This window comes from Etheostoma spectabile, chromosome 8 (assembly GCF_008692095.1).
Source record: "Etheostoma spectabile isolate EspeVRDwgs_2016 chromosome 8, UIUC_Espe_1.0, whole genome shotgun sequence".
Lineage (NCBI taxonomy): Eukaryota > Metazoa > Chordata > Actinopteri > Perciformes > Percidae > Etheostoma > Etheostoma spectabile.
Window position 1 is genome coordinate 11583963 of NC_045740.1, and position 16496 is coordinate 11600458.

The 16496-nt window shown below is 42.2% G+C and overlaps 1 protein-coding gene across 1 annotated transcript in view; it reads right to left on the minus strand.

The window, feature by feature from the left end:
- Positions 1 to 16496, minus strand: part of wwox (WW domain containing oxidoreductase) — a 136841-nt gene that overhangs the window by 90410 nt on the left and 29935 nt on the right. Inside the window, exons 8-9 of the mRNA XM_032524586.1 lie at positions 7647 to 7735; positions 3423 to 3608 (exon numbers count right to left, since the gene is read on the minus strand). Of these exons, the coding sequence (XP_032380477.1) occupies positions 3423 to 3608; positions 7647 to 7735 (275 nt within the window). The remainder of the gene's footprint in view (positions 1 to 3422; positions 3609 to 7646; positions 7736 to 16496) is intronic.

The window sequence follows — 16496 nt, forward strand, 5'->3', positions numbered from 1 at the left end:
TGTGTTTTCTACTGGCAGATGTGTGGCGCTGGCTGCATACAAATCAAAGACATGACATGATGTTCTTTAATTGCCTGCGACAGAGCTGTTAAAGTCCAGATGTTTGACAAGGCCCCTTAAACATTACACTACTCGTTGTGTTACTATGCAGTCACGCAATAACATCCCAATACACAGGCATGAAAGCTACACTCCCTGTGTGCCGTGTGTGTTTGTGTATGTGTGGGAGGAAGAGACATAGGCTCCAAACCAGTGGAACACATCCTACATATTAATCCAGTCATTAGAAAACAACCAATCAAAATGTCACCTGGTTTCCTTGTTGTGATTTTACAAGCTCGCTGCCTCTTGTTTACTGTCGCCTTCCGCAACATCCTTGCTTGGCTAAATTACAACATCTGCAGGCTTTTTATTTCATGTGCTACAACTTCATAACTACTTTAGCAAGTAGAGGTTGATAAATCAATTGATTGAGCACCAAATGCAGTTCCCCGGTTACGACTGAATGTTGTTTTACAGTAATATTGCAATCAATATATTTCCCTGCAAGATGATTCACACAAACTTGCATAATAAAATATACAGATTTTGGTGAACTAAAATATCTTGTCTGCACATAAAAGTATGGAGCCAGAGCTGCAGCTTAGATCTCCCAGGGGTAATTTCATTAAGGATATTATCTCCCCTTGTTTGACCAGATCTGATACAGTACTACAGCAAAGTAAACCTGTATGGGGCCAATTCCACAGTAAGCCCCTGTGGTGGAAACTGATAAAGTGTCCAGCCATTACCCGTGTGTCCATGTCTCCCACCCCTGTCCCTTATAGGTCAATGCTTTACCAATGGACAAGGGGCTTAGGGAATACAATATGCTGCCAGGTCAGGGGTCACACACTGCTTGTGAGGGGAGGCTAAGTGAATAAACGGGAAATCAGCAGAAACTGAAAATAACACAAACAAAAAAGGGAGCAACTTCAATGGATGTAATATAGGTCTGGAATGAGGTGGACAGAATGAGAGATGTAATATGAGATATTGTCTATTGCAGCTCCTTTTTCCCTTCCCTCTAGTCTGTATCGGTGTGTAACTGAGTCTCTCTGGTCCAGCCTAAGCCCTCTTTGAAGGGGTTAAAGCCACTGCTGCATGTAGAGGAGAGAAGGAAAGGTGAGTGTATGTGTTGGGGAGGCAGATAAGGACAGAGGGAGCTGTAGGGCAAAGAGTGAAGAGAATACCTGACCATTTTTGGTATAAATCGTACACTCATTTCCAATAGCAGCCAGACAGTTTTTACACCACCAAAACTTATGTGACCTCACTGTTCTGTGTAGGCAAGTCTTGCATCAATCTTATTCTGTCAATACTCGCTTTATGACATGCTTTCTTTCAATAAGCTTTTACTACTCTCTCTTCCCTTTACTTTTCCTAAAGCATGAAAAAGCAGTGTGACCACAAGTGAATCTGAGTGTCAAACCATCCCTTCCGCTGCTCCTGTCCTCTCATGCATGACAGTCTGTATAACATAACTCATACGAGGGCTTCTGTAATAGTGCTGCTGTTTGATCTGCTAGAATAACTCTGCGTATGTTCTCCTTGTCTCAGGTCACTCTGCTGAGCTCCAATCAATCACTCTGCTTGGCCGTCTGACTGACTGAGGTCTGGATCAATGTTGCGCACACACACACACACACACACATACACACACACACACACACACTGACTCTGAAACACATGGCTCAGGGCTTGGGCACACAGATCACTGCAAGACATCATGCCTGTCTACTGAATGACAGGAAAAACAGACGCCTATGGAGTGGAGTTACCAAAAAGATAAAACTTGAAAAACTATAGATGGCAGAAGGAGGGAAAGAAGGTAGAAAGGGGCTGAGTCAGGGGGTCAGACAGAAAGGAGTAGATACTTGATCAAAGTTAATTTTAGCTGATAAGTCCATCCATCATGTTGATGATACGTTTAATTCATAGTGACAGCGTGTGGAGGGAAATGAGTTTTCAGTGAGTGAAGCTGTCATGTTTGACAATATGCATTAAGTCTGAGTTTGTAGTGAACTCGCCAATGTAGTGTAGTTAACTGCATGACTGGAGTTGAAGAATTGTTGACTTAAATATGGCTTAACTGTAAATGTTGGGAAGACAGGGGAAACAACATTTGTTGTATGTGTAGGGGGGGGGATTTCCATTATGGCAACCTGTTGTCACAGCAGCTTTTCACAGTAACAGAAATCAGTGCTAATATGAAAGAGTATTATTTAGAAAACTGAAGATGCCAGAAGAGTGTGGTACTGTGCTGACCTGTATAAAAATAAAATAAAATTAAAACATAAATAAAACTATGTTAACTGTGTTGATGAACGCCTAATTGACTGCTTAAATGATTTCCATCGCTTAGAATTTCAAAATGAAAACAGTAATATTTGTGTAGTCAAGTAAACTCAAGGCAATTGCATTTGTTAGCAATGATCACAAATTACAAATGTGCCTTGAAAGAGGGGGAGCGAGTGGCATTTTTCAACACACCCTCAAAACACTGTTTAGCTCAGTTAATGTCTGTCAATGGTTTCCAGTGACAGCTTCTCTCAAATTTAGGGAAAATAAATAGTTGCAAGTGGTGAGGGTTTAATACTTTGAATTAAACAACCTAGCTAAGACATTTTTTCTTAACACATGTCGCAAATGCTGTATCATCCTCAGTAAAAATCATTATATTTCCAAACCCAAAGACATGAAAAAGGAACCCAATATCATCTACTGTAAGAAGGAAAAAACAAGTGAAACAACTGAAAAATAGGGTAACTTTGTGTGACGCTGTGGAATTTTGTTTTTACCTCGATTGACACTATGGAGTTGTTTTTTAATGTGGAGCATGGAGCACATGTGCATTTGGATGATGCGTCACACAGTCCTACCAATGGTTTTCACACTATTCCACTGATCTACAACTCACAGTAACACAGCAAACATATGCAGCAATGCCCCATACATGGATGTAAAGAATGCAAGATTCAAAGTCACCCGCATGCTCACCTGGGCAATGATGAGAAAAATCTGATGCTTTACGAGGAATTAATGCATTCAACATGTTTGTTACATCTCAAGGATACAGCGAGTGAGTTTTATTGAGTATCACTGATTATAAACATTAATATTATCTGTTTACAAGAAAACTCCGAAAGGCACATTTAAGTTTACTAAATGTGCAGAAGCACAAAATTGCTTTGCAAAACTTTACAAAGAATTATAAAGGATGATGATAATTCTACCTTAAAGAATGCAAAGGGCACACTTTTAGTTTATTGAAATAGCCAAACTGTCAATTTTAAATCCTATAAGGCACATTTCAATGGTCTTCTCCTGAGACCATGTAGATGCAGGAATAAGGTTTTAAAAGCTTAGTTTACTGTCTTTACCTGTGGGACTCAGAAGACACCACCACAACACGGGCGGGGGCCGAGCGACGCAGCACGTCCTGTAGGCACTGGACAAGCAGGAAGTGACCTAGATGGCAGATCTGGAAGGTGGACTCCAGGCCGTCCTCCGTCAAGCTCCAGGGCTGAGTGCACACAGCTGCATTACACACCAGAATGTGAAGGGGCCTATGGGGCAGGGGAGGAAGGCAGAAAACAATACATGTTTTATAGTTTATTGATTATAAGTGAAAACAAAGAAGACACAGCTGCATAAAAAGAGGATTTTCATACCATGTTAAGCTGAAGAAGAGGTAAGGAGAGACATGGGAGAAGAAATTAAAAAAAGAAGATGGAATAGTAAAAAACCAAAGGCAGCGAAAGGAAACAGGGTGTCTTATTCCAGTGTGGTAGACTTTAGTGGTCTACAGAGACAGAGCATCAGTAATGCTGATATGATACAGAGGTTTCCAGTGAAACTCCCCATGGCTCGACAGGTACTGTAGATACTGAATACAGCTGGCTGGAATCCAAGAGCAACAACACATTGAAAAGCAATCTCAAACCGTTTCAACACACAAGGGTGGTGGAAGTAATGGGTGTTGAGACAGGCTCTGTGTAACTACTCTGAGTAACCAAACCCACCAACACATCGACTCGGGAAAAGCTAAGCAGAAGAGAGCAGATCAAAGACAATACACACACAAGTCATGTTGTGAAAAACAATTGGCTTTATTCAGGGACCAATAAAAAAAGCATGTGCTTTTACACAGACATGCAAAGCATTTTCCTTCTTGACGGCGTGTGGGCGAGTGAGTAACACTCCCTGCTCGCGTGCCAGTGAGCGGAGATTGCTGGATTGGTCAGGGCAGCGAGAGATCCTTGTCGGTGACAGCGTCGCTCCAGCGAGCTCGAAACCACAGTAACACAGCCGAACAATCCAAACACACCCCACCAATTTCTAATTTCTTCCATTAGAATTAATTATGAGGCCGAAGGCAATTTGTGTACCCTGTGTTTAAGACTGCCTACTGGATTAATTAAAAACTGGATGCTGGAAAATTAATGTGTGAATTGTTATGCCTTGCTATAATGAGCCATCCCATGCTATTACATAGGAGTGTACTGTAGGATCACCTTCAGGCCTCCGAACACACAAGGTTCATTAGAGAGCACAAGTCAACTTAAAGAATGCCGACCTCAGCACATTATCAACAGAGCACACACACTAGCAGTGAGATATTCATATGTTCCCCCAAAATACAAAAAGGTAAGGACTTCTAACTTAAGGGCTTGGCTTGGTAGGAAAAAAGATAAATGTAAATAAATTACGTAGCCTGCACATGAACCTAATAAAACAAGATGGAAGAGTAAAGCACAACAGTTTTTGTGATGTCAAGTTCTGCTCTGAAACTAAATAAAACGCGTTGGTAGTTTTTGGCCCAATGTTCCCCTGTCTAATAGAGTGTGAAGTACAGTAACATTGTGCTGTACAAGCCAAAACTCTTGGGTCTGTTACCAATGTACTGGCTCAAAGCTGCACAATAACACCACAAGCGTGAACTCTTGACCTAACGTTTCAACCTTTCACTGTAGCTGTTGTTTTAAACTGATCATTATGTCAGTTACACCACTTAAGGTTTACATCTGGTGTGTGTCTTTTTTGTGACCTAATACTATAACATAAACTCAGTATGTCACTCAAATTATAATCACAAATTTGTGATCAAAAAGTCCAATAACCAACTTTTCTCTGGCCGGTAGAGCGATTTCCCCCACGCAGTTCAGATGGGCCTCTGGTGAGTCTGCTTGTAATGTAAAAGGCCTGTTAATTCAACTGCCCACCAGTTAGTCCCTCTCTCATAAGCGCAGGTCTAATGAATGTCTTTAATAGGCCTATTGCCGCGTACCACAGTCCCTCTTTCCACATTAAGACCTCACACAACACTGTGTGCACTGTGCAATCTCAGTGCTGGTCAAACGAGGGTGTTAACTACCAAACAGGGAGACATCAGTTTATATATTTACTTTAAATAACCCCCCTGGGTATGACCCCTGACCTCTATGATAATGTGGGCCAGCAGGATGAGATTGCCTGTGTGAGCTGGGCTCAGACTACTGGTCATTAACACTGCACTTTATTGGCAACCGAAAAACTGGCACTGGCAAAAAACATATGGATATGTGTACAACAGGCATCCTAATCCATATTTAAACTCACACACCAAAAGTGCATACCTGTAAAGTGTGCACCCTCAAAAATTCAGACGGTGTTACAGTCACCATAATGCAAAGAAATGGAAGAATGGTAGACTTATGTGATCCAGCGTGCATGTATTTTTACAGACCACTTATTACACAAAATATGCTTAAAATTAGAACAGGATAATTACAGTTAAAAAAAATCACAGGTGAAAACAAATTGCATATGTTAATTACTGACCGTTCAGTGGAAATTGTATTAGGGGCATTCTGTCAACGCTGTCCTCCATCAATTACATCCCAATGAAATTGCACTGCATTCAACAATATCAATATCCAGGTAATTTCATTTCAAAGGACAGGCAATTAAAGCAGAATCGGGGTCAATGGAACACAAAGCAGCGTGAAAGCCACTGACTAAAGCACTTAAAAGCAAGGGAGTGAGAAACGAGAGAAGGAAAAGAAAAAGACTCTGATTACATTTCACCTGTCAATGACACGCTGCTGGAGCATTATTGTGCGGGGGTGTATGAGTGTGTTTGTCTCTGTGTTTGTCTCTGTGTGTATGCGTCTGCGCTCAGAATTGTCTGAGTTTGTGTCCGTGCATGTATGCACATATACTTGTGCATTGTGTGCGCACGCTCCTGTGTGTGTTATGCCTGAAGACATACGTGCAGTAATAGAGTGGTGGTAGAATCAGACAGCTGCCCAGTGCCATTCACAGCTCAGAGCTCCCAGCCTCCACTCTGCTCTGTTCGCCTTCTGATGAGAATTAATGTACTCTGACATCCCCTGGGACTCCCCCACTCCCCCCCAACAGCACAGCTAATGAAGAAATACAACCTTGCCAAAATACTGAGGTAGAGAGAGAGAGCGACACAGACAGAGAAAGACTGAGAGACAACATGAGAGGAAGAAAGAAGGAGATGCTGATGCAGATAAAGAAATTGCATAAATGATATGCCAAAAAAAAAAAAACAGGACAGGACAGAGGTTCTGGGGGCAGTGGGCTTAAAGGGAGGTTAATATACAGCAGTTTGGATGGGAGCGATACATGTAAGAGATGAGAGGGAGCTATAGGACACAGAGTGAGGAAAGCCATTGTGAGGTTTGGCTGTGACCCCAAGACACGTGTCCTGGATGGCCATACCCTGCCCCAGGGCTGCTACGGGCAATGACTGCCCTGCCTCTCCCCAAGGGGCTCCCCTGACACCAACACTCACACACACACACACACAAACACACACATACACACGGCCCTTGCCTAGACACCTGCGGATGGATGAGCAGTATTGATGACAGAATACACGACCCCAAAATAGCAACTGTGTGTCCGACCATGGGAACCGAGACACATGCGGTAAAAGCTGACCACCGCAAAATAAGTATAATATAATAATAATAAAGTCTGGTAGTCTGTTTCGACCAATGTCAAGCAAATCGACACAAATACACACACTCCCTCCTGGGGCCTTGTCCATATGGTGTTTGGATGTCCTTTAAGTACGCTGTATGCGGGAAGTAATCATGACAATGTTTACAGCGATCGGCCTGAATGAGAGTCTTCATTGCTTTTTACTCATTTGTTTATTTATCCCTGTTTCCTTTTATCTCTCTGGAGCATGAAAAAAGCTGGACAGCTGAAATGGGACTGATGGCCACTTAAAATTAGCTTTAAATGACTGAGAGACAGTGACAGGATTTGTTAGTTGAGCGTGCTGCTGTGCCTTTGATTAAAAGCCAGCTCTGCCACTGTTTCTTCACAATAGAGACATTTCTCTCTTTTAGATCCAAACGGAGCCAAAATAATGTCCAACCTGTAAGCTTCAATTCAAAACAACTGCATACGATATAGAGTATAGAGAGTATGACGTGGGTTATTTTTAACGTAACAGGTAAGTTTTAAGAAGTTTAATGCCTACTCTCTTTTCCTACCAAATCTTGGGTAAATAATCTAGTGAAGTGGCAGAAAACATCAGAGAGACAACTCCAGGTTAGAAAATTTATATTTTAGTTCATACTCACAGTTTTTTGGCCTTGTAAGATTCAGCAAACTCCCTGACACTGCGGAGAGAGGCCAGGTCGCACATCATGGCTTCTACTCTTGCTTTGTGCTGCAGAGACAGGAAACACAAATGTAGAATTATAATAATGTTGTTTTTTTTTGTTTTTTTTTTACAAACCAATTTTTTACCATACAATTGTCATTACTTTCAGCAAAGAAAAAGTTCAAGTCCAAGTTCACATGATACAAAGCTGTGCTGTTTCACCCTGTTTAAAAATGCAAAAATCAGGTCTCCCCTGTAAAAAATAAGGGCCTAAGGATCTCCCCTGTGTGTGAATGGTAAACCTGTCTGTCACTCACTCACTGTTGCTCTTCTTGAGGTTGCGTCCTCTATTTACTAGTTTAATATTTTTTGGAAAGTTTTTCTTCATCCAAAGAGTATAGTGATAAAGGACTGTCAAGGGCTTTAAAGTATTTGTCATTTTGGGATATATAAATAAAATAATTTGACTATTACTTTCAATCAGAAAAAAATGCTGACACACAGTTACAGTCCTGTCTAAGTGTGTGTGTGGTGTGTGTGTGTGTGTGTGTGGTGTGTGTGTGTGTGTGGTGTGTGGTGTGTGGTGTGTGGTGTGTGGTGTGTCATCTTCCACCATATGTTAGGAGACAGGGTGAGGATAGGAAGGGAGTAGAGAAAGATAAATGACTTAAGAAGTGAATGCATAGCTGCATTTACACACTGAGGAAGACGGGCTAAATATTCATCATCTTCTCCATCCCACTGTATAGCATTCTGCTGCAGGGCAAAGACCTCAGCAGAGACGCATGCAGGCCTTAAGGAGCATGTCTTTTTAATAACAGTGTATGACCATGTTTGTTTTTTTTGTCTGTGATAAAGCATCAACTTAGACTATCTCCCCCTTCTTGCCCTTCTCTACATCTTTATCAGTACCGGCCCCCTCAAAGTACAACCCAGGTTCAATCTCCCTACAACAGATGAGCTCACGCGGGACCGTGGTGTACAAGTGCATGCAGCGTGAACTGAGATGGAGCATGTTCCGTTCAGACAGAACGGTCCATTAGACTCATCCCTCATGCTGAAAAGGGAAAAGGAGTGAGATATTGCTCCCAGGACTCTCGGCTGGGATTTGGCTTTAGCAGCACCAGGTATTCCTGATGCTACCTCTCCCCTTCATCCTGCCCGCCATCCCTGGGGAACGCTGTCAGCTCATATTACACCCCGGAACAGCGTTCCACTCTCCATCCGCCGCCACCACCACTGCTGCTGCTCTCCTGTCAGCCTTTTCCCCTGATCCGATCTCCAGTCTGTGGCCATCATATGGGAATGTCTTTCCTCTGCATGTCTGTTTCTGCAGAGCTAAGTGTACATGACACTCACAGCAAGGACGCTCCATGGAGCAATGAGCACAAAGAAAACAAGAAAGGGTTAGGAGCGCCTTCAGATGGAAACGTGATTCTTCAGGCATTTTACAGACACCTTAACTGCCCCAGGGCGTATTTCTACATGCATACACAGGCACACGCACACCCACACACACACACAACAAATTCAGTGTTGTGACTCAAGGGTAAAACCACGCTATCACACCATTATCTATGCCTGAATTATTCTCTTGATGCTACTCTATACCATTATATTGATGCTATTACAAAGCATTAACGGGCTGATTATGGCTATTATAGATATAATTATAGGGTACCTGCTTATATGATCTGCACACAGCAGTAATCACAAGTGAGAGGAGACAACTGTGTAATTTAATGTCTTGTATGTGCACTCCTGCCCACTTTTACACATTATACATACACAGCAATGCATGTAAAGTGAAAAGGGGTTAGCTGTTAAAGAGATATTTGGTCACCAATTGTTCAATCAAGTGTAAGAGGAAGATGTGCGATATAATGAGAAAACTTATATATACATGTGTGGGGAAAGGCTTTAGTTGTTCTTATGAAAAAATGAATTTTACAGCAAAAAAAAATGAGAGATTATTTCTTAACAAGGTCAGAGCAGGCAGCAGTGTGGTAATTAACAGGTCAGTATAAGGCCTCCTCAACAGGGTAGCCCTCCATGAGTGTATGACCAGCAGAGAAGATGAGAGCAGGTGTCAGCTTGACGAACACATATCCCCTACTCTAGAGACAGGGGGGGAAAAGGAAGGAGAGATGGAGTAATGGGAGACCAGAGGGAGGATAGAGGGGGGCTGAAGGGGGGCCACTGGAGCAAATCCAGCAGGGAGAAGGTGAGCAGCCTGCCTGCCCGTCTACCCTCCCCCTGCAGATTGAAGTCTTGCGAAGAAAATAAAGTTTATTGCCTGGAAAGAGGGGGGAAAAAGCATGTAAAAAGCATTAAAGCGATGGAGGTGAACAATTAGACAGATGGCCAGGTTTTGGAAGGAGAAGAGGAAAAAAAGGGTAAAAAAAAGAGAGGAAGAACGCGCGGACGCAATCGTTCAGGGTTTTTATGAGGACCCTGACAACTCCTGGTCTCTTCAAGGGCGAAGGAAAAATGAGAGGCAGCGAAGCCTCTCTGGTTAACTCTGGAGTAATTGCTGAGTGTGCAACACCACAGAGCTCGGCTCGGGGTGACAAAGCTTACCGCCCCCAGCTACACCCAATCTATCGCTCCATCTAAATTCAAAAGGCTAATTATGAATGAAACACACCTGTAAATAAGGTTTACCGTGTGAACACTGGAAACTGCTGCGATTGTGTGTCCATATTCATGCCGCAAAGAGCCGCATGTAAGGGACAGAAAGCAGCAAGGTCCACATGATGATAACATGGGCATCAGATCCCTCAGGCCTCCACTCCTGCCGCCACTTCTCACCTTCCACCTCCACCTCCACCTCCAGCCGTCAACCCAAGAGAACAACTGTCTGTAACATGAAGGAAGGAAGGAGGGAACTAAGTGCAAGGATGGAGAGCAAAATAGCTGTGTGAGTGGCAGAAGTTGGCCTCTGCAGAGGTTCTCCTCGTCTCTCCTGGTGTTTTCAACGTGTGTTGGGGAATGACATGTGGTGACTGCGGTGGAGACAGAGTGGAGGGATGGAGGGGGAAGAGCCTTAATACAATTATAACTGGGGCCATCCAATCCAATAAAATGAAGAGGTATTAGAGCAGGGGAGCCCCATCCTGTTCAATAAGACACTGGACCACTCTACTAACTCCTAAAACACACTCATGAAGGCACACACACACACACACACACACACACACACACACACACTTCGCTGACCCCTTTAATAGCATAGCAGCCAACCCTAATGGACGCAAGCAAGTGGAACCGCCAAATAATACACTGTCTTAATGCACTAGGCTCAATCTCATCCCCCTCTCGCCCTTATCCTCAGCCTTCCCTCTCACACTTTAACCCTCGTTTCCATCTTCACTCAACTGCTGTCCCCTCACCACCTCAGCTCCCCTTATAGATCACCAATGCAGGGACAACACTTCAGAAATCAAAAGAACCCCCATATATACAAAACACTTAGCCTGCAGCCCCAGGTTAACACCACAGGCATGGAGAAGGAAGGTAAAAGAGTTAGTAGGGGAAGACAGAAAAGTGTGCTGATTCTATAGGTTGACATGGTTTCTATTGCTCCCTCTGAATTTCTAATATCAATATAAAACGACAGCAATATTACATGACTGTATTTTTACCAGCAGGTGCGTAAGGTAAGGTGCTGTGATGGCAGTGAAAGTGAATGAGCAGGGAAGACACCATGTGAAAAGGGCACCTTATAAAAGCAATTAGAAAAATGACTTTGAGCCCCTCTTCTTGCTCTGTAGATTAGAACAGGCCTCGGAGGGAGGAACACAGAGGAACTCAGATCTCTATGACCTTGTCCGCAACACGCCACACTAAATTGGTCATCAGCTTTTAAGACTGCATTTTATCATAGAAATATATTTTTAGCAAAAAGAAAAAGAGAAAAGGAGGGGGGGGGGGACTGTAGAATGTGCTGGTCGTATATCATCCTGTCACAATTATGACGTTTGTTCATAAATACCAACCAATCTGCTCTCCACCTGGCTAAGTCACATGCGCTTGTGCTTATGCACGCGCCGTACACCAACAAAGAAATATGGACACACATATGGACACACACACCACGTGCGGTGAACGCACACGCACACAGCAAAATAAAGAAACAGACACATCTGGCCGGGTGCCCTACCGCGGGTCTGAGAATTGACCTCCACACACAGACAAAGAGACTGAATACACACTCGGGAAACATGAATTCAAGCACCTAACGCACAAATGAATGCGCACGCTCGACACATTACAAACACAAACACACACACAAGCAAACAAATGCACACGCACATCCACTTACTCACTGGCATGCACACACACTGCAATTAATAGGGAGGCAGGTCTCTGGTGAGGAAGAGAAAGTGCCTGTTCAGCACATACAGTACAGGCAGAATATGCAATTTCCTCCATTTAAGTCGGTATTAAATTGATTTCTTCTTTCTCTGACACGGACTGGGTTTTTCCCCCCTAATGAAAGCTGGATAATCTACAGGTTTTTCCTTTCCTGAAATCAAGTTACAAATCAAGCAATTGCAGGGGCAGATATGGAAAAGGTGAAGGAAGGACATGGGATGATTTTCCAGATGAGAAACATGGAGAATGAGGCACATACGTGCTGGTACTCTTAACACGGACATCAGGGGCGCACGCACACACGCGCACGCACACGCACACACACACACACACACACACACACACACACGAGTAAAGGCCAGGCCACGGTTAAGTACCTGATGACATTTCCATTCAGTGACGTACTAAGGCTACAGCGGGCCATGTTAGTAAACACAGCATTAATGACTGTAATTAATGAAACACATTAATTAGTCAGCACTTCAATGAGTTAATCACTCACTCAGACCTGACAAGGAGTCATGTAGAGGCTGCAGAGGAACACTGAGCGTGCTGAGAAGAACACAGAGAAGGAGGCAGGACTTAAAAAGAAAAAAAGCAGGGAAATAATGACAGGTAACCAGTGGAGGAAGAAGTATTTTTGTTCCTTCAGTTGAGTAAAAGAAGCAATAACCCGATATAAAACTACTCAATTCCAGCTCCTCTTTTAAAAACATGTACTTAATCAAATGTACTAAGTATCAGCAGAAATATGTACTTTATTTAAACAAACCTTACAACTGTCATATTAATATTAAATTAAAAGTTTACAATATTTCCTTGTACAACAGTAAATGGAAATTTTAAAAGTATATGAAAGTATGGAAAGTATAGTATTCTAATTGAGTAAATGTAGGTACTTTTACCACTACAAATAATGTGTATTTAAGGCACCAGTGTAAATGTAAAAAAATCATGCAAAAAATAAAAACTATGTTCAAATTTATGTAAAAAATGAAGGAAAAAAAATCATTAATTATAATGCCAAGAAGTAATTATTATGATTTTCATTTCAATTAAACTTATACAAATAAACAAAATTCCTTGTCTGAATATTGTTATTACCTAAAAATAAAATTGAAAAACAGAACATTTTAAAGAGAGGTGAGTAAATGTGAGTTAAGTGCAAGAAGAATACATATTGTAGCTTGCAGGTGTAATCAAACTTTATTGTTATTGTCTTACTATTGAGAATTTCTTAACCTTTCAGAAGAGAGACATAAGGGTCAAAAAGAAAGAAAAAGAAAGACAAGGAGATGGAAAGAGAGTGTGAGAGCCCGAGAAAGAGAGAGAGAGACAGAGATGGGAAATGAAAAGGACACGGCGGTCATCATAATTGCAGAGTTTGCTTTTCGGATGCAGACAGACCAGGGCCATGGGGCCTGAGGCAGATATCAGTTTCCACACAAACACACATATACACGCGCACATACAAACTTACACATGCACCCATACCAACACACACACAGAATATTACCCAGCCAGCGCAAAGGACAGCTGATATCATTTTAAAAGTGTTTTGTGTGCATTTGTATTCTTTAAAGATAAAATGTGAATTGAGATGGTGACATCCAGCTTTCAATCCTAACAATGTTATAATACACCTGCTCTCCATCTGTCCGTGTCTATCTGTGTGTGGTGTGTGTGTGTGTGTGTGTGTGTGTGTGTGTGTGTGTGTGTGTGTGTGTGTTGCCACCGTTTCACTTCTCCCTTCCTTTGTCCAGCGCAGAGCCTGATCAGATTTACATTAAAAAGTGATGGAGATTTAAATAATGTGTCTATGTTCTTAGAAAGACATTAAGAGATTTTCATCTTCCTCTCCTCTTCCTCTCTGTCTCTTCCTCTCTATTTCCTCACCCTCTCCTGCTTCTATCTCCCCCCTCATCTCACCCACTCCATCTCCGCCAGATTCGCAGACAGTGCACATTTTCCTGCATGTCTTCAGTGTAACCGATACCCGTAACAACCAGGATTTTAATGCGATCCATATTGCCCCCTAATATTTCAGATCTTAGAATAAGCACTGGCAATTACATATTTACACCCATCTTATTTTGCAATTCTGCACAGGGACTTTAGTGTCTGGCTGAACGACACACGCCGACTTAGATGCTGATTATGTTGTGGTTAGATAACAATAAAGTCGGGAGAAAAAGTCTTAGACCCTGTGCACTTACACTGTGTATAAAACTTTCTATTTGGGGTGTCAGCAATAAAGCTCAACACTCTCAAGTACAAAATAATGTGTTCTTTTCAAGTGTGTCTGTAATGTGATTGCTTTATCTAAACCTGCTAGTTTTACACTGTTTAATTTCTCCTGAAACACTACTCTGTATCCGGGGGGCTGGTAAAGTACCAGACAGACTCGTAGGAATGCCTTCACACATATGTACACTGTTGTAGTGAATACACATCACTGTACAGAGATGATAAATTAAGCCCCTTTGATTTGGTTACCCAAGCTCTTTTTGTATCAGCTGTATAAAAACATAAGCATCACATAATTGAATAAGAAAAGAATCAGGCAATTAAGAAACATGGAGGCCTTTGATGTGAGTAAGTGTATAATAGGCCTTTTGATGAGGGAGTGTTTTACACTCCGCAGGCTCTGCTGTGCCCTTTGATTAAAAGCTCTTTTGTTTGGCAATATTCTAAACTGCTTACCATTTTCCACTGTCGCAATAGTTTTGCCTGGAAATACAAAAGATTGTGCCTTTGCTTCTCTTCTCTCTGGGATAAAGTCACCTGTTATCTCTGGTATAAAATCACACAGGTAGTGTTAGAAGACAAACAAATGAATGGAAAAGCAACCTAAGACCAAATGTTTTTGAAGGGGGAATAAATGACAAACAGTGGTACTATTGGGTTTGAAAAAATAATAACCATCAGTATTATTATATGGTAATTTTCATATTCCTAAACACATTTATTACCACCAACTGTAGTTGTTAAAACACCATTTACATGATCTACCCCGTCTGTTGACAAGGTTGCGTGGTTTTGCATTATGTTACAGTGTTGCACAGATTTGAATAATAGGATTCTTATCATGCATCTTTAGCCCCTTGTCGCCTGATAATAGCCTGAAAGACTCTCGTTGAACAATGTTATAAATGTGACCCCAGCAAAGGTCGGGGGTCAGCATGCCACGGATTGTCAACGGAGCGGTGGCCTGACAGAGAATAAATGAGGCCTTGTAAACAAATTGAATTATTGCTTTAATTCATGCAGTCTGATCGAATTTGCAGAGAGAAGAGTCCTTCACAAGGGAACGGAGGAGCGAAGGAATGACAGCGTGGAGGAAGGAAAGAAGAAGAAGAAGAAAGAAGAAGAGGAGGAGGGGGAGAGGCGGTGGAGGATGGCACGTGGCCACACACCTTCTCCCTCCATCAGTCCGTTCTGCGTAGTCCTTGGCTCCACTGCTGGAGAGTAACTACATTAACAAACCCGGTCATCTCACAAGGATGTGCGTTGCCTTCCGTAGACAGCAAGTCTTCCTCTTGTCTCTCAGCTAAATGTAATAAGGTTGTGTTAAATAGATTTGGGCCGGGCCACTGGGCGGACTCCCTGTCCTGGCACCAACTGAGTGACAATAAGCAAGAGACGGATCTGAATTTAATAAACTGATAGACCTACTACAGTTTGTCTGTTGAACAAACATTTTAAGAAGTTTAGATAATTAAGAAGGAAAAGAAAATGTGCATGGGGTAAAAACAGCCCAACTGAACAGGTGCTGGGGATTAAGGATACTTAAATGTGAAGAAATCTTTGAAGAAATGTGTGTTATCTTATTGAAAAGGGCAAATGGGAAAGTCCATCTCCTATGGTACACCCCAGGAACTTAAAAAATCCTAAATGAAACATCAGTATTAAGTTTGGTCTATCACCCAAAGCTGCATTAGGTCTCTCCTCAGTTTGCTCCTTAATTCCATTTGATAATCCCACATTATTGCCCTCTAACAGTACCCTAAACGGAGAATAAAAAGTTTGCACCCCTCTAGCAGTGTATTACCAGGAAACAACAGGCCCTCTCCTCATTAAGTTATAGATATAAATGCTCCAAAGCATGAAATTACCCCCGAGCCTCCCTCTCCAAATAACCTGGTTTGCAAACAAATGATCCGAGCACAAGCAGTAAAAGGCAGATTATTAAAATAATAGGAGGGATTTAAATTTGCATCCACAGAACAATTCAGCAAAGGACTCTGCAATTACTCCTCCCCCTCCTCTTCCCCTGTTCATTCCACCTTTCTACTGGCAAGCCGAGTCCCTTGCACTTTATTGTGTCCATCTGTTCTAAGAAACAGAAGCAGAGTTTGTTATCTTCAGGTGTGCCTGTGTGTGTGTACATGATCATCCACAAGAGTGTGTGCACTTATCTGGTAGTATCTGGCTAGTATCGGTTACCTTC